The sequence below is a fragment of the Lynx rufus genome, unplaced genomic scaffold, assembly GCF_022079265.1.
Source record: "Lynx rufus isolate CCGP_SWC_20201006 ecotype Redwood Valley unplaced genomic scaffold, mLynRuf1.p SCAF_8, whole genome shotgun sequence".
Classification (NCBI taxonomy): domain Eukaryota; kingdom Metazoa; phylum Chordata; class Mammalia; order Carnivora; family Felidae; genus Lynx; species Lynx rufus.
In genome coordinates, this window is record NW_025814896.1 from 29,241,900 (window position 1) to 29,260,314 (window position 18,415).

Here is an 18,415-nt window from a genome sequence, read left to right on the forward strand (position 1 = left end):
TTAGGGAAAAAAAAAAAATCATAAAAGTGAACGCCTGGTGTTTCTTATCTCCCTTCTTCTCCCTAAGCTGGTCTTGCACAAGCAGGATGACCTTCCATTGGGTGACAAGTATGTCGTAAGTGAAACGTTTACACGCACGACAGGAATGACCTGGTGCCTCGCCCACCTCATTAGAATTCTAATTGGATGTGTAGGAGAGGCTGCTATAAATGGTAAGGAGATCCCCAGCTGTCTCCCCACACCTTCTGTCCGTCTGTCTGCGCCATTCCCAGAGAAGAGGCAGAGGAAGGCGAACATGACGGGTGAGTGCATGGCATCTACTCTACAGGTCCTTGCTGGAAGCTTCTCCTGGACCAGCCTGAGAGGCCAGTGTTCAGCTCGGGACAGCTGCCCCAGGGGCTCTGAAGGCTAGATCTTAGTATTTAAGGAGGGCATTCAAAGGCGCCTCTTCCTCAGTGGCTGCCTAGTCCCTCCAGCGTGGTTCCAGGGGTAGAACATGCTTGGAATGTAGTCCAGAGTAATGGGCCGTGTATTCAACCCAGCTGGACCTCACATCCCTCGGACAGATGGACGAGTCTCGCCCCTTTCAAGCCGGCTGAGACCTGCTTCCCGTATTTCTCAGTGCGGTTTTCCCAGCTGTCAGTCATGTCGGCAAAGAAAAGCACATCTCAGAGCTCCAAGGGAGAGAGAGAGAGAGTGATGGCGTGTAAGTTGATTTAAAAAAAAAAAAAAAAAATCATTAGCGCGGCTGGAATGTTCCTAAGTAAACCACACATCCGGAAGCACCGCAGGCTCTTTTTGAAAGGGACTTGATGAGCTGAAACTTCCCCGGGGCGGAAGGAGCAGGTGTACCACAGGCCGTCCCTGCAAGCAGCACCGGGGAAGGAGGTGAGAAGGAGCTACAGAAAGTACAGGTTTTTTAGTTCTGCGGTCGCCGGTCGCCGGTGGAGGCTCTGGGCTCTTGTGAGCACCCCTGCCAGGCAGCGTGCTAATTATTGCCTGTCATGGGTGCTCAGCCTAGTGGGTTGCCAGAGACGCCAAACCCAAACAAGGCATGAGTCAAACCTGTAAAATATCGCGAGTGGGGGTTAGGACCTGGGGAAGGTTTGCCAAAGAAATCGCTCAGCACGATGCAAACGGCGAAGGCCGGTTACTTCGGAATCCCAAAGAGCAGGACGGGGGAGGGGGCTGCAAACGTGAACCCCCCCCCCCCACAGTCCCCCGTTTCCTCCTGTGCACCTGCAGCATTGGTGGGTTGCCGAGAAGAGCCCTGGATCCTGTAGACGTTAGCACGAGGGGATGTCAGGGTCCCCTGGGCCGACTCCCTCCCTCTAGGCGGACTGTCGGGGCCGCACAGAAAGTCGGTAGCAGAACCCAGACTGCCCTTTCCACTCTGTCCTGTTACCAGAGCTGAGCTCCTAGATGAGCCGTGTGTGACCTCTGTGGCGCGGAAACGCGGTACCGAACTTGAACTCTCCTCCCCAGCTGCTTTTGTGTTCCTTAACGTCACCGAGCCTCAGGTTTCCATTTGCAAGAGGAAAGGCTTGGAGTCAATAGACTCCAGGCTCCTTCTAGTAGGAAATGCTGTGCCATGAGAGGAAAACCAGGGGCGGGAAGCACGGGCCCCAGGGCCTAGTGTACCCCCCCCCAATAGCTCTGCAGGCCCTGCAAGCCCCGTCCCCCCAAACCTGCCCGCCGTGAGGCCGCTCCACACGTGTGGGCCCAGCGTGTCAGTGCCTGTGACTCGTGGAGACGCTGAGCTCTAAGAGCTCCGCATCTAAATCGACCAGAGATGTCCTAAGGTCACAACAGAAGGGAGACAATAGCCGGTTTGGGGGGGGGGGATCAATTTTTTAAAAAGGCAGGGGAGAGACAGGTGAATTATCTTCACTCCCTTCGACGTGTCACATTGTGACACAGGCAGTTCCTAGCTCAGCGTTTAGTCCCCCAGCCAGGCGGTGCTCAGAAAGTGTTTTCCGAATGAATGAATTTTACCTGTTGGACACCTCGGGAAAGGAGCCAAGGGGAGGTGCAGACGGGGACAAAGACAAATGAACTGTGGTCTCTGCCTTCCGTGAGCTCTCAGCCTGACAGCGCTTGGAAACACCAGTTGGTAGGCAAGTGACCCTCAAAGTGGACTGTCACGAGGCTTCATGGCGAATCGGACCCCCGTGCTGTGGGGGCCGAGGCGGGGAGGAGATTAACTCAGCCAGGGATGGCGCCGGGGGAGCGAAGCAGACGGCATTTGGTCACAAGGAGTCGGGCACGGCGAGGAGTTTCGCGGGGTGAGGAGTGTTCTGGGCACAGGGAACAGGAAAAGAAACGTGGGTGGGCCGGCAGGCGTGACCCAGGGGACCGGCAGGGTCCCACGTGTGCTGGTTTGAGAGGACTCTGTGTCCCATTCCTAACTTAAGGTTCTAGTTGGAATCTGCAGGGGCTCAGAGAGGCTGCGGTGGGGACCACAGTGGCAGAGGAAGGCGTGGCTGGCAGCGTGGGGGGGTGTCCTGGGCCTGCTGCCCACTGGGGACGTTGGGCTCACCTGCGGGGGAAGCCTTGTTCCCTCTCCCCCAGAGCCACCTGGGGGCCGGGGGTCAGAGGCAGAGTCCTCAGGGTACAAGCCTGTGGGAGGCCAGGACCGACCTTCTGGGGACGAAACCCTCCGTCCCCCTGGGGCCGTCAGCTTTCTTGCCAATTGCTTTACTGGGCAGACCACTACCTTCCGGGCCTCGTTCCCGATGTGCAAAGGACCCGTGCCATTCTGGGCTGTGGGTCTGCCGCAAAGCATTTTTCCCCGGAGCTGGGACACCAGCGGCTCTTTCTGCTGTAGAAGCAGTCGGGCACTCCTGCTGGGGTACTGCCTCCGTCTGCAGACCCGGAAGCGTCCAGGACTCTCCTCGCAGGGGCCCTCGCTTTGTGTGTCAGCCCCCGGGACCAGAGCAACATCTAGGCTCTCTCTGCAGGCCGAGCCGCCCTGTAAGTCTCAGGGGCTCAGGGTTGCAGCCCTCAGGCTCAGCTTGTGGAGGAGGACAGCTGCCCCCTGCCTGCCTCAGGCCCAGCGGCTTCCTCTCACCTGGGGTTGCCGCTGCTGTCCCCCTGCCCTCGTGGGACCCAGACCTGCCAGCGGCTGTATCCCCTTGCAACGCAGGCTGCCCGTTTCCACTTTTGCTACCCAAGATTGTATGGGGAGGTCGAATCACCGAAGGGTGACAGGCTCACATCCAGAGAGGGGCCCTGGGTTGCGTCTCAGCTCTGTCTCTGCCAGCTGAGTGACCTTGGCCAGCTGACTTAACCGCGTATCTCAGCTGTCTCCTCTCTGAAATGGGGCTCTTTCAGGGGCGGCTGGGTGGCGCAGTTGGCTAAACGTCTAACTCCAGCTCGGGTCATGATCTCGTGGTTCATGGGTTCGAGCCCCGCGTCGGGCTGTGTGCTGACAGCTCAGAGCCTGGACCCCGCTTCGGATTCTGTGTCTCCCTCTCTCTCTGCCCCTCCCCAACTCGTGCTCAATCTCTCTCTCTCTCTCTCTCTCTCAAAAATAAACATTAAAAAAAAATTTTTTAATGGGGCTCTTTTAATATCCCCTTTCTAGATGCGCAGGCCGCATGGCTCATTATTACTTGGGAACTCCTTTTCCTGAGCCTAGTTCCTCCGTGCCTTGGGGTCTGAAGACAGACGCTATGAGATGAAGTCCCTTTTTTTAATCGAGTTTTTCCAAGGAACCTCTCCCACTAAGACCCCCATCCCCAACCCCCTCACCAGCCCCTTCTCAAGTCCCCAGTTCTTGTCTTTGTGTCGTTTTTTATTCACCTCATATAACTTCTCAGTCTGTCTCCACCCTGCTGGGCTGTGCTCCATGGATGGGGCAATCCCTCTCCCCAGGGCCCACATGCCGGCCTGGGGTGTGAGCTGAAGGCAGGAAATTCTTTTCCCTATCACCTCGGAGCGGAGCCGAGGGAACAAGGCCCCAGGGTTTTTGGTAGGGGCTGAGGGACGGGTTCAGAAGGTGTCTGACCTTCCCTGCTCTTAGCCTTAGCTTCCTCCCCCTGTAAAAAGGAGGCAGCGATTTCCCCCTCCTGCTTCCCAGAGCTGCCGTGTGGCTCCGGTGAGGCACTTGGTTGTGAGAGTCCTCTGATGGATGTCCAACGACGCACAGGCCTACGGGAGTGATTCTCAGTCCTGCTGGCGTGTTAGAATCACCAGCAGGGTTTAAAACAGCAAAAAACAACCAACAAAACCCACCAAGGCTGACCCTAACCGTGAGACCCTAATTTAGTTGGTCCAGGAAGGGGCTCAGGCCAATAAGACTCTCCAGGCCATTCTCATGTGCGGCCAGGCCGGAGACCCACGGGGCCAAGAGGTTCTCACCTGTCCTTGGAAGTGAAGGGGCCAAGGAGTCCTTCTTCCTCCCCGTGCCCCTGACCATGTAATGTCAAGGCAGGGAGTAGGCCACGGGGGGCCCCTTCTCTCTGGCAGCTTCCTGGCACCGTGCCGAAGTTGTTGGTGGCAGCTAGGAGTCACGTGTGGTCAGGCAGAACTTGGCTTCCAGTCTGGGCTTGGGTCCAGGAGCTGCCTGAGCACGTGCTACTTGGCAGATGACGTCAGCCAACTGGATTTTCAAATCTCTCATCCGTGAGATGGGCATAACGACATCGTAGGGGTTTTGTAACTATCGAAGGACGTAACGCAGGTAAAAACGCACGGTGCCTGGTGCATCCGAGGCCCTCGATGGCAGCCCATGAGAAAGCTCAAGCCCTCTTCTATCCTGTGTTGCTATTGCCATTATGTGTGGGAAGGAGCCCAAGGGATTTGTCCCTCTGCCCCGCCCCCGCTGGGGCCCAGGCGTTAGTGAAGAGCACACGTTGGATCCCAATAATAACCCTACAAGGGAGGGTGTTCAGGTGTCACTGTCCCTTCTATAGATGGAGATGTGGGGAGCTTGCCCAAGGCCCTCCAGACTGCCAGTGCAGGGCTCATGCCCCAGCACCCCAGGGAGCTTCACCAGCCCCTTGTTCAGCTGCCCGCAGAACCCCGTCTTCCCCACCAGCTGGGTGCCAAGGGACAGTACCCACCCCCCCTTTGCTGCACAGGGATTGAACTTGTCTGAACATGGTAGGGGTGGGGGGGGACGAAGGGAAATGGGCCAGGCTCAAGAGACCTGAGATCTGAGAGGAAAGCCCTGTGTGCCCAGGGCCAGTGGGAGACTGGCCAGGAACTAGGGGGTGTTCCAGGTGCCCAGAGGGGAGTGACAGGGAGAAGAGGGAGAACTGGGAGTGGTTCACAGCCCCTCAGTGACCAGGATTTCAGACCTGGTTTCTGAGCCAAGCTCTGCTTCTAAACTACCCTATAACCCTCTGGGGGCCTCAGTGTTCTTCCTGTAAAACGGGAATATGGGATTACATCACTGTTTTTCAAGCTGCCTATTGTCACTCATTAGAAGACTGTAAAATCAGTTTAGTGGATTATGACCAGCCATCCAAAAAAAAAAAAAAAAAAAAGGAAGAAGTAGAAGAGAAAATATCAGTACATTGTACATAGTAAAGGTTAGTATTGTTTTGTGAAACTTAGTTGTAGACCCATGTATCTAAACACTCTAAAATTTCCTTTCTTTCTCTCTCTCTTTCTTTCTTTGTTTCTTCCTTCCTTTCTTTTCTTTCTCTGTTTCTTTCTTCCTTCCTTTCTTTCTTCCTTTCTTTTCTTTCTTTTCTTTATTTCCTTCCTTCTTTTCTTTTCTTTCTTTCTTCCTTTCTTCCTTTCTTCTTTTCTTTCTTTTCTTCCTTCCTTCCTTCCTTTTCTTTCTTTCTTTTCTTTCTTTTCTTTTCTTTCTTTCTTCCTTCCTTCCTTTTCTTTCTTCCTTCCTTTCTTTTCTTTTCTTTCTTCCTTCCTTCCTTTCTTTTCTTTTCTTTCTTTCTTCCTTCCTTTCTTTTCTTTCTTTCTTTTCTCCCTTCCTTCCTTCCTTTTCTTTCTTTCTTTTCTTTCTTCCTTCCTTCATTCCTTCCTTTCTTTTCTTTGTTTCTTCCTTCCTTCCTTCCTTCCTTCCTTTCTTTCTTCCTTCCTTTCTTTTCTTTCTTTCTTTTCTTCCTTCCTTTCTTTTCTTTTCTTTCTTTCTTTCTTTCTTCCTTCTTTCTTTTCTTTCTTTCTTTCTTTCTTTCTTTCTTTCTTCCTTTTCCTTCATTCCTTCCTTCCTACCTTCCTTCCTTTGAGAGAGAGAGAGAGAGAGAGAGAGAGAGAGCATGAGTGAGTGGGGTAGGAGCAGAGAGAGAGAGAGAATCCCAACCAGGCTCCACTCAGCTCAGAGCCCGACTCAGGGCTCAAACTCATGAACTGTGAGATCATGACCTGCGCCAAAATCAAGAGGTGAACACTTAACCAACTGAGCCACCCAGGCACCCCACACTCTGGAAAATGTACTTCTTAATGTGGTCTCTAACAAAATGCTTGAAGACGCTCAGCTAGACGGTGTTTAGTGTATCTATCAACCTAATTAGGTCTAGAAATCTGTACGATAAGAATCTGTCTTGTCTAGAGACGGGACCTGGGCAGGTGGGGAAGACCTAACCACTTGAGTATCAATTATGTCCTGTTGGATGACCGACCAGCAATTGCATGGTGTGGCCCCCCCAGGAATAGGAAGTAAGAACCCCAGCCACACAGCTGGCAACCTCTGTCTGCTGTCCTGTCTGCGGTGGGTGATTCAATTACAGAGCCAGTCTGATAAAGATGGAGACAGCTGACTAGTAGCACAGTCTGGAATCTGTTCTGTGCTTCTCATGCTATCCCTGCCAAAGGCAGACCACAGAATGAGTGGGTGGGAGTCACCTTTCGGGTGTATGCGATTAGGTTTGGCAATGAATAACACCGAGTTCCCAAGGAGCAATGGCTTAGAGACACAAGACAGGAGTTGACTTCTTCCTTCAACAATTGATCTTGATGTAGGCAGTTCTGGGTGCGGAAGGCAGGCGCACGGATCCCCGGGGGCCCGGGGCTCTGGAGGTAAGCAGATTAAGGGCATTTGTCAACTCTTTTTATTTGTTTTCATTTTTTTAGTTGATTTCTTTCTTTTGAGAGAGAGAGGAGAGAGAGAGAGAGAGAGCATGCAAGTGAGGAAGGGTCAGAGAGAGAGAGAGAGAGAGAAGGAGGGAGAGAGAGAGAGGATCCCAAGCGGGCTCCACACCACCAGTGCAGAGCCGGACGCAGGGCTCCAACTCACGAACTGCGAGATCCTGACCTGAGCCCAGAATCAGACGTTTCACCGACTGAGCCACCCGGGGTTGCCCCTGCCAACTGCTTTTAAAAAGAGGTTTCCTCAAAGGAACTGAAAACAGGTATTCAAACAAATGCTTGCATATGAACGTTCATAGCAGCACTATCTAGAAGGGCCAAAAGGCAAAAAGAACCGAAGTGTCCCTCAACTGATGAGCGGCTGAACGAAATATGGTATAGCCATATCATGCAGCCAGAGGCAGGAATGAACTCCCCCAAAACGCCATCACATGGGTGAACCTTGAAAACGTAACGCTAAGCGAAAGAAACCAACCCTAAAGACCACCCCTCTGTGTGGTTCCTTTTATACGAAATGTCCAGAAGAGTCCGGTCCATGGGGAACAGAAAGCAGGTTAGTGGTCGCCAAGGGGGAATGGCGATTGATGAGTGGTTCTGAAACCGGAGAGTGGTGATGGTTTCACAACATGGTGAACGTACTAAGCGCCTCCGAAGTATCCACTTTAAAACGGCTAAAGTGGTCAATTTCATGCTCTGTGAATTTTAGCTCAATGAAAAAAAAAAGAGGTGTCCTGGCAGTTAACGTATAGAACTTCTGCCTACGGGTCATTGGCCAGAATTCATTCACGTGACGACTCTTCCCCATCCCCGCCCCCGCCCCCGGCTGCAGGGGGGGCCAGGAAGTGTAGTGCCCAGTTATATGGGGGACTTAATTACCAAGAAAGAAGGGGCGAGGAAATATCGGGAGGGACACTTAGTAATCTCTGCCCCATTGGGACTGCTGGTGGCAATGCTATTCTCAGGAGAAAGAGCTGGAGACGTGGCCCCAGGCCTGACACGAGAGGCGAGCAGAACTCAGGGAGGTGGCATGGGACCAGGAGAACACGGGAATGAGAATCCAGAGTGTCCCATTGCGGGCAAGCCACCTTCCGGGCCTCCCTGTGCTCGCATCTGGAATGAGGACATGAGCACATGATCCGTCTCCAAGGTTCCTTTCCCTCTGATGTTTTTTTAAGAGCGTGTGTTAATGAGTCCACTGTCGGAGTCACATCACACAACTCTCCCTTCCTCCCTTTGTTCTGTCCAGACTGGTGCAGAAAACTGCCCTGAGGCTCGTAAACCTGAGAAGAACCTTACATGGTTGTGTCCCTCCCCCACTCCCTGCCCTTCCCCTCCCTTCCCCTCCCTTCCCCTCCGGCAGAGGGGGCTGTGATTAGGGGGACGTGAAGGGGTGGAGGGGGGAGGGAAATGAGGAAATCCACAGACAGGATGACCAGATCCTCGATTTGGGGGCTGGCAGAGCCAGTGCTAGGGTTCAGAGGCAGGACAATGACTGAAGGTGGCAGCCAGTGGAAGGAGAAAGTTTCCAGAAACCACACCGGAGGCTTCTCGAGCAGGCACTCGAGCTGCCCTGTCCACTCCGGGCGGCAGGGACAGGCTGCTCCCGTTTTATGCACCCCCCCCCCACCCCGTGCAGAGCGAATGCTCTTTGGGAACACATTTCCCTTCCCTGCCCTGCTCACTCTCTCCTCTTTGTCGGAATGAACATGCGCACGGGGAGGAAAATGCATGGTGAGGTCCACTCACCCCCTGGGTAACTTCTGGACTGAAGGTCCTGCACGGGTCCCCCTTCCAGGCAGGGACCCGGGGGCCGCCGGCAACAGGACGGTGCCAGGAAGACCTGAGTTCAGAACCTGGCTCTGCCAGTTACTAGGCCTACGGACCCCAACTCAGAAGTTTATCCCCCTGAGTGTCAGTTTCCAACGCTTATGAGGATTCCACCCAGGATGTCGGCCATGTGCTCTGTCTATTGTTAACAGCAGTTGGCGTATGCAGGAGACCGAGGCCACATGTGAGCCCTGCTCTCCTCACCTCCCCGCTCAGAGAGGCCCCGGTGCATCCCGCAGGCACCCTGCTTCGGAGTTTGGCTCCTTCGTGCCGGGGCTCACGCTTGGTGTCGGGAGATGCAGAGAAGGACACGGGGGCTTAAACCCTGAGCTGGTGGCAAGATCCCTCCCTGGACCCGCTGTCTTCGGCTCACACCAGCCCGAACAGCCTGCATTTCACTTGGGAGTGTCTTTGATGAGCCCGTACCCACCTCCCCAGCTGCTTGGGCCGGAGCCCCTGGCCCCAGGCCTGCCTCGGAGGCCCACCCTCTCCCGCCTCCCTTTCCTCTTGTGCTCAGCGCCTCTGCGCTAGCCAAACGACACCCCTGCTTGCCCTGCCTTCAGATTCCCTTCCCCACCTTCTGGAATCCCTTCGCATCGAACAAAACTCTCTCCAAGACCTGGCACTGCCAACGAAGCCTTTTCTGATCTCTACGACTGGAAGTGGTTCTTTTCTGCCTGCCTCTCCTAGCCACCTTTTATCGGGGGAGAGTGGAATCACCCCCTTCCCATCATCCAGTCCCACTTGGGCTTGTCTTACCCACGGCTGAAGCTCTTGGAGGGTTAAAACTGCTTTTCATACATGTTTACACCCCCGGCGTCGTGCTTAACGTAATGTCCTGCAAATACTAGGTACTCTAGATGTGTTTGGTGAGTGGATGCCCCCTACGCACCTTTCCTTATGGACTAAATTTTGAGCTGTAGTCATCATGGCCATTGCGTGGCTAGTTTTTTTATTTGTTCAGTTATTCCTTCATCCATTGGTTTATCTACTTGTCCTAACACCACCAAGCAAGGCGTCAGGCATCAGAACGGGAAGATCAAGAAGGCACATTCTGGGTGGCTCAGCTGGTCAAGCATCTGACTTCAGCACAGGTCACGATCTCATGGTTCTTGGGTTCGAGCCCCGAGTCAGGCTCTGCGCCGACAGCTCGGAGCCGGGAGCCTGCTTCGGATCCTGGGTCTCCCTCTCTCTCTCTGCCCCTCCCCTGCTCAAGAGCTCTCTCTCTTTCTCTCAACAATAAATAAACATTAAAAAAAAAAAAAGAAGAAGAAGGCATATTCTGATGGAGAGAGACAGACACATATAACAAAAAAAAGTTGTGCCCGGCACGTCTATGGGATTGCATCACCACACTCCCATCATAAAGCCAGAAAAACGGTTTGGTTTGCAGAGGAATGGATCATAAAACATCTCAGATTCTCGCTTGAAGGAATAAACTTTCTCAGAAGGTTTATGCAGGTGACACTCCTTGTACATCATGGCGTGTGTCATAAACTCTTCTCAGTTTAGTTCCACAATCACATAAGAAGGGGTTTGGGGGCGCCTGGGTGGCTCAGTCGGTCGGGCATCCGATCGGTTCAGGTCATGATCTCTCGGTCCGTGGGTTCGAGCCCCACATCGGGCTCTGTGCTGATAGCTCAGAGCCTGGAGGCTGCTTCGGATTCTGTGTCCCCCTCTCTCTCTGCCCCTCCCCTGCTCATCCGCTCTGTCTCGTTCTCTCTCTCAAAGATAAGTAAACATTAAAAACAATTTTTTTTTAAAAAGAAGGCGTCCGAGATGTTTGTCCTCAGCATCTTATCCAGAGAACTCCTGGAGCTTTGACTTGTTGCTATCTACCACTGTTTTCGGTGAGCATTTGAAAGTCCCCTCCGGACTAGTGATCGCCCCATCTCTAGGCCTAGAAGTGCTCCTTAGAGCACTAAGGAGTCCTGCTGTCCTCCTCAGCCAGCAGCAGAGACCCAGGCCGACATCCGGGTGCTGCACATCTAGGGAAAGCAAGAAATACACGGGTCAGTATTTGCTGGATGTTGGAGAGCGAAAAGGCACTTGGTATCTGGGAAGGCGCGAAGGGGAAAAAAGCAAAGCGAGGCAAACCAGCGTGGTGGATTTGAGAGACAGCGCCCCCTCCAGGTTCGGCGTGAGCCCCCCACCCCCAAAGCAATGACGCTCCCGCAACAGAGTGTGATTACCCAGGGCTGGTTACCTGGTTCTCCTGGCTGGTTGGGTGAAGCTATGCTGAACGCGTGGCCTGTTCTTTCAGGGTCGAGTGACGGTTGATCGAGTGGAAGAGAGGATATTCTCAAGCCTTGTGGGTAGCGTGTGCAGAGAGGCTCAGCTGCCTGAAGGGACAGAACGGGGGAAAAGGGTGTGAAGGGCTCACCTCGCTCCATCAAGGTCTTTGAATTTTAATGGGGTGCTTCCTAGAAGTTGGACTCTCCCCCAACCGGCCCCACCCAAAAGCTTGTCCTTGTGGTAACGTACGCCTTTCCCCACGCCACCTTCCCTCGCCTTCCAGGACCTTAGGTCCCCTCTTCTGTCTTCCAGCTTTAGAACCCCAGAGTATCAACTGGCAGGTGACCTCCAACCGGCAGGCGCATCGCACAGACAGGTTCTCCGGCCAGCAGCTCACCGTGCGCAGAGGCCAACCCTTCAGCTTCTCCATGATCTTGAACCGAAGTCTTGACAGTGGAGACAGTCTGGGCTTCATAGCCTCCACAGGTACCTGCTCCCCGCTCCCACACGCCCTTGGGGCTGTGCTTCCAAGGGTTCGGTGGTGTCACACTGGGCCACTAGGCTCTGGGTCCTAACCCTGCTCTGCCATTGATACTTGGTGTGACCTTGGGCAAGCCTCTGCCGGTCTTCGAGCCCAAGAGTCCTATTCTTCAAATCAAGAGAGATTTGGCCTCCCTGCTCTCTGTCGTTGCTTTCGGCGCTCTTCTGTGGTGCTTCGGGGGATGACGTCCCCCTCCAAAGCGCCCCTGAGGTTAGGTTGGAATCTGATCGCTCCCCACTGTCTGGCCAGCACTCTTCCGTTTTCATTGCCCTCTGTCTTCTTCTACAGGGCCCTACCCCTCGGAGTCGGCCAGGACAAAGGCTGTGTTTCCGCTCTCCAGTGGGATAAGTCGTGGTGGCTGGAGCGCACAGCTCGTGTCCAACAAGGACAATGTTCTGACCATCTCCATCTCTAGTCCTGCCAATGCGCCCATCGGATGGTACACGCTGAGCACCCAGATCTCCTCCCAGGGCAATGACTTCGTTCAGAAACTTGGGACGTTCATACTGCTCTTTAACCCCTGGGTGCAAGGTAGGCATCCAACCAGCCACACGCCTAGCCATCAGCTAAGCAACACCGATGGAAAGGAGATGGGGGGATGATTTTTATAGGCTCAAGTTTGAGTAGCAGGAGTGCGTGGGATATGGAAATAGCGTAGAAGCCAGAAGTCAGAAGTCACGGATTTTCATCCCAGCTCCTCCACCTAATCAGCTCTGTAAGTCTGGGCAGTGGCTCTATCCTTCTGAGCCTCAAATTCCTTACCATTACGTGGAAATCCTGCTGTCGCCTCCGGGGCTACTGTGGGGACCCCATGAGCTTTTACAAAACGCGTCACGTGGTGTAACTATAAAAAAACAATGACCACAGTATAATTCTACAGCCTGGAGGCCGCTTCTTGCCCGAATGGCAAGTATCTCCCTCCTAGGGTCTCATTTTCTGCCCTCCAGGTCATTTCAGGTTCTCTCACAAGTTTATAGTTCCCACAATATGAGTTGGAAACATTAGAGCTCACAGGCTTCGTTCCTCGGTGGAGGTTGGGGGACGGGCTGCAGGTGTGGCCTGCTCCAGCCACCAGGCCAGCCCTCAGGAATGGGAGAACGGGTCTCCATAGTCTTCTTTAGGAGTCTAGTTCCTGGGATCTGACTTTTGTATCAAACAGAGGATGGTGTCTTTATGAGCAACCACGCGGAGAGAGAGGAGTACGTTCAGGAAGATGCCGGCATCATCTATGTGGGGAGCACAAATCGAATTGGCATGGTCGGCTGGAACTTCGGGCAGGTAAAAGGGTCTTAAGAAGCTCTGTGGCAGTCCCAGCGGAGAGGCGGAAGTTCCCAAACCCGCCTACCTGCCTGCCCTGCTAGTCATACATGTACTCGTTCGGAAGACATTTATTGACCAGCCGCTGTGTGCCAGGCCCCAGCCGCACACTCGAGACACGGAAGGTGGAGAAAAGCACATTTTCTGTCTCTCTGAGGGGGACAAAACGAATATACAGCTAAATCAATACATTGAGGAATTATTGGTGTCATGACAGACGAATGAGGATAAGACCTAGTAGAGACGCTCGGGTTAACCACAGACTTTCTGTTAATCGTAATTCCGCGTAAGAATACAACGAAACTTCCCTAGTGTGAGCATTTGGCCTCTCAAAGCCGTAGCCTCTTGGTCCTTCGTTACTGTGACCCCCCCACCCCCACCCCCCCAATCTGAGTCCACAGAGTTCTCAGCTGTGCTCAGCCTAGTTAGATGTTGGCCCTTTGGGTCGAATTGCATTGGAAGGAAGACAAAAGGGGGAAAAAATGTATAAGGGCATACAGTGCACCCAGGGGTGGAAGGCAGGCTGGTTTTGATGGCGTGGTCTGGAAAAACCTCTCTGAGGAAGGGACTTTTAATGAGAAACCTGAGAAAGGGAAGGGAGCCAGATAGATATCTTGGAGAAACACATTAGAGGCAAAAGAACAGCACACACAAAGCGCCTAAGGCAGGAGAGAGCGTGGCCTTCTCTGTTTGAGAAGCAGTGACAACAAATAAGTCTTATTTGGGGAACACGGCTTCAAAATCTTTTAGTGAGATATTTTATCTTTATAACTAGTTCCCCGGAGTCTAAAGATTATGCTCAAAATCATAGTCAGGGCCAGATGGAAACTTTGGGATGAGCTTGGCCCGATCCCCTGTCGTACAGATGGGGAAATCGAGGCCCAGGCAGGCTAAGTGATTTGCTCCCCGGGCCATGACAGTGAGGGGGGTCTCGTCCCCTCTCGGGACCTCGGCACGGGACCTCGTGCATGGCGAGGTCTCCGGATGAGTTTGCAGGTTAGAGGCTGGGCGAGGTGGCTGCTCCTAGAGAGCTCCGTGTCCCAGAGGCCACGGAGTGAAAGGGCCCGAGTCATTCCTGTGGTTCCCACCGGTATGTAGCTCCCGTACCCTTCAATGGTGAATGCTGCTTGTCATTTGTCTCATCGTAACGGATGGTCCCATTTGGAACAGTTTGAAGAAGGCATCCTGGACATTTGCCTCTCAATCCTGGATCACAGCCTGAATTTCCGTCGGGACCCTGCTACCGATGTGGCCCGCAGAAGCGACCCCAAATACGTCGGCCGAGTGCTGAGTGCCATGGTGAGTGACAGGAGAACCATAATAACTCGTGGCTCCCATAGATCAAACCCAACTATGGGTTAGGCACCTGCGTCCTTTATACCTGTCATCTTATTGAAGACTCACAAAATCTAGTTGGTGGCTATAACCATCCCATTTGGCACATATGGAGGTGAGGCTCCTCTAAATTAAAGGCACATGGTGAGTGAATGGCAGAGGCAGAAACTGGCCGGGCCCCAAGGCCCTTTCCGTTGTATCCTGAGGCCTTTCTCCGATGATAAGGGCACTTGCCCTTTTGCTGTCCCCCACGCTAAGTAGGGTGCACAACTGAAACTTTGCTCCATCACCGGGCCCCCTAGGGGGGACAAGGTGAGTTCCCAAGTGAGTCCGGGATATCAACCCGCCTCTGCTGTGCTCCATCCCGTGCAGCAGAGTGCTCAAATGTCAGACTGGAAAGGCAGCAGGCCCACCCGCTCTTTATCTAGATGGGGAAACCCAAGTGGGAACCGCAGTGGGAACCCATGGGGGAACCGAAGTGACTTGCTCACAGCACACAGCCTGAGTCAAACCAGAACAAGTCTGCAAGCTGCCTGCCCACGGCCTCTGGCATTCACTCAGTTCTTCCACGTGGAAGACCTGTGCCCCCTCCCCCCACACACACACACAAACACACACACACACACAGGCTGGATCCTGGAGGACTCTCTCTCTCTCAGGTACTGGCTGTGTAGAGAAAGCCTCCGTTAGAAAGGGTCCAAACATGGTGTCATGTTGCCAGTTAAAAAGCTGAAAGTTGGGGCGCCTGGGCGGCTTCCGACTTCGGCTCAGGTCACGATCTCACGATCCGTGAGTTCGAGCCCCATGTCGGGCGCGGTGCTCACAGCTCGGAGCCTGGAGCCTGCTTCAGATTCTGTGTCTCCCTCTCTCTCTCTCTCTCTTTCTCAAAAATAAACATTAAAAATTTTTTTTTTAAAAAGCTGAAGGCTAAAGAGTTCTCGAACGTTAATCCTCTGAAACTCATTGCCCAGAAGGTGTCCCCCTTTCTGGTTGTTGTTAATGGACGAGGCATTCCTGGTCTCTACTTTTGAGTTGGAGCCTGAGTTAATGAGCTCGTTACGCTGTTAGAAATTGGAACCACCTTCTGACTGCTTACTAACCAAAGGGCTTCCTGCAAGGGAATGGAGTCTAAAACGGAGCCTTGCAGGAAAGGAGAGGGGAGGCCCAGGGAGTATGGAGGTGGTGGGCTAGAACCAGGGAAGTGGGGCCTGGGCTGAGCCTTGAAAACCAAGTGGCCCGGGAGGGGTGGGACGGAGCTGAGGCCCAGGTTAAGGGAGGCTGAGCCTCACAGGCCCAGGAGAGGGTGGGTGAGGCTAGCCGGCCCTGGCAGCTGCTGACTCACTCTGACCCTGGGGACAAAGCACTGTATCTCAGTGCCAAGTTCCTGAGCTGCACCTCCCTGCTGCTCTCTCCAGACCTCCTGGTCGGGCTGGGCTTTGAGCTAATTATGGCCTGCGCAGCGCTTTGAGATGCTCTGCTTTCAGCTGGAGATGACCCTGCTGATTACCACTCCGGTGGCTGTGGCGGGGGTACCTGTGACTCAGGAGATGGGCTGGGCCGTGCAATCTCCCATCTTGGAGGAGGCCCGTCTTGCCTGATTCCACGATTATAGCCCAGGCCTTCCCGGAAGCTGGGCAAAAGAGCACATCCCTCATACGGAGGGGCTGCGGGAGGCTGGGTGAAGATCCTTCTGGGTCTAGACTATCTGCTCTCACCGGTCTTGCCACTCGCGGAGCCCCACAAAGAGAGGGAGCAGGCCTCGCAGCCTCGATGGTTGGGTTAAATGCCTGTCAAAGTTTCCTAAACTTCGAACGCTTGGGCCGCTAGAAGTCATTTGTTTCTAACTTTCCCTGTAGGGGAAGGAAGGTGAAGAACCAAGGCCCAGAGAGGTTGAATGGCCTGCCCATAGTCACCCAGCTGACAAGTGGCAAAGTTGGCCTTATAACTTGGTTTCTCCTTTCTTTCTTTTAACTTTTCTGTCATGGAAAAGCCCAGACCTTCGCAAAAGTAGAGGAAAGAGTAAACTGAACTCCCGTGGACCCACCCCCAGCTTCAGTAGTTACTCTACCCAAGGCCAGTCTTGTGTCATCTCTGACCCCCTCCTTTGCAGATTGTTTGGTGACATCATTTCATTCGTAAAGACTTCAATGTGTGTCTCTAAAAGACAATGGAACTCCGGTCTCTTGATTCCTAATCGGGTGCCCTGTTCACATTGCATCTTGCTTGTTACTTCCCCAAGAATCACGTCTTAAGTTGAATGAATGAATGAATGAATGAAGTGAATGAATGAAAAGCAATATTCCATCTTTACGCGTTCCAAGAAGAAGTTGGCTGCTTCATAGACTCCCAAGTCAGACATCAACGACAGTCCCTGAGTTCTGGCAGGCTGGGGTACTGACTCTGCCTTGCCACTGAAAAGCCGTGGAGCCTCAGTTGGCCATGTGAGGATTGATAGATGGGTCATGGGCCATCGATCATGGCCCAAAGCACTTTTAAATTGCTAAACTGTTCCATGCCCCTAGAGGATCGCTATTACAATGATCATCCCTAAATCAGCCAGAAAGACACAGAGAAACCACTAGACCATCTCCCCGGTTTCCTTCCTCATCTCCCCGCCTTGTCCCCTGAACTCTACGCTGATTCATGTGGGGTTTTTCCTGCCCAGGTCAATGGCAATGATGACAACGGTGTCATCTCTGGGAATTGGAGCGGCAGCTACACGGGTGGCCGGGACCCACGGAACTGGAATGGCAGCGTGGAGATCCTCAAGGAGTGGAAAAGGTCTGGCTTCAGGCCAGTCCGATATGGCCAGTGCTGGGTCTTTGCTGGGACCCTCAACACAGGTACTCTGCGTCGGTGGGCCGCAGTAGGGGGCCCCAGGAGGGTCATTTCCACAGCAGCCTGGGTCCTCATACGGCCCCCTTGACTTGCAGTGCTGCGGTCTTTCGGGATTCCCTCCCGGGTGGTCACCAACTTCAACTCGGCTCATGACACAGACCGAAACCTCAGTGTGGACGTGTACTATGACGCCTATGGGAGACCCATGGACAAGGGCAGTGATAGTGTGTGGTGAGTAGTCGACCCTTTCTGAGCACCAGCCCTGAGCAGCTTCTGGGACCCAGCTCCCAACAGGAGCTGGGAGGCAAGTTAACACATCGACACAGGCTTTAGAATGGAAACGTGGGCAGTGCTGATTAGACGTCTAGTAAGATCCAAAACACCCCTTCCCAGGGTCCTGGGAAGTCTGGCGGTCCACCCCCCTGCCTTCAGATGAAGGCTCTGCTACCAGTGAAAGCCAATGGCTCACGGGCTGTGTGCAATCGCCCTGAATTTACAGGGCCCATTAGACCCTCTGTACTTGAGAACTGTAAATGCTGAAACGATTGGTTTTCTGGTGATAAATATAAATTTACCTTATTTCAGGCGACTCGTATGACTTAGGGGCTTTCTTAAAGGAAAGCAACACATTTTCTCTTACGCATATGTACTTTTCGTGTACCTGGATTGATACGATAAAAAGCTAGTTTATTCTGGATTCCAGCTGAACATAAGAAGCTTTGTGTGTAATTGAACATATACATTTCTAACCGTATATATGGCATGTGCACGTGTATCTATACATACACATACACATGTAATGTATAATAGATGGCCCCCGGAGGCAGGCTATATAAAACTTATAGACATAGACCTATGACTTCATACAGCAATATATACATGCAATAAATATTATTACAGCTATCTGAGATTGTGCAGTAAGCCAAATTATTACCAAATGGCAACTGAAAATAATTATGTCTATATCTGTACATACACATAGATATCTCTGTGCCGATATATGCAAAGAACTACAGGCCCATGTCAATAATCTACTGTTTTAATCCATTTCAAAGGCTATCCACCCCCCACACACACACAATCACTCACATGCATACATATGGCTAGATAACCTGATGCGATCTATTTCCAGACATTCAATTCTGAGACAGTCTTATTAAATATTCCCTGTTACTTAATATTCTCAGAAGAGGGAGGTCCAGCTTTTCTGAAATGCGCTTAGTGTAACCGGTTGAATGAGTCAAAGGGGACTAAATACTAATGGGA

At 52.9% G+C, this 18,415-nt stretch overlaps 1 protein-coding gene across 1 annotated transcript in view; it reads left to right on the plus strand.

Annotated features, from left to right (window-relative positions):
• The first annotated feature begins 295 nt into the window (after positions 1-295).
• TGM3 (transglutaminase 3) overlaps positions 296-18,415 on the plus strand; it is a 38,337-nt gene continuing 20,217 nt past the window's right edge. Inside the window, exons 1-7 of the mRNA XM_047069161.1 lie at positions 296-302; positions 11,410-11,604; positions 11,948-12,190; positions 12,819-12,937; positions 14,147-14,275; positions 16,977-17,154; positions 17,245-17,380. Coding sequence (XP_046925117.1) covers positions 296-302; positions 11,410-11,604; positions 11,948-12,190; positions 12,819-12,937; positions 14,147-14,275; positions 16,977-17,154; positions 17,245-17,380 — 1,007 coding nt within the window. The remainder of the gene's footprint in view (positions 303-11,409; positions 11,605-11,947; positions 12,191-12,818; positions 12,938-14,146; positions 14,276-16,976; positions 17,155-17,244; positions 17,381-18,415) is intronic.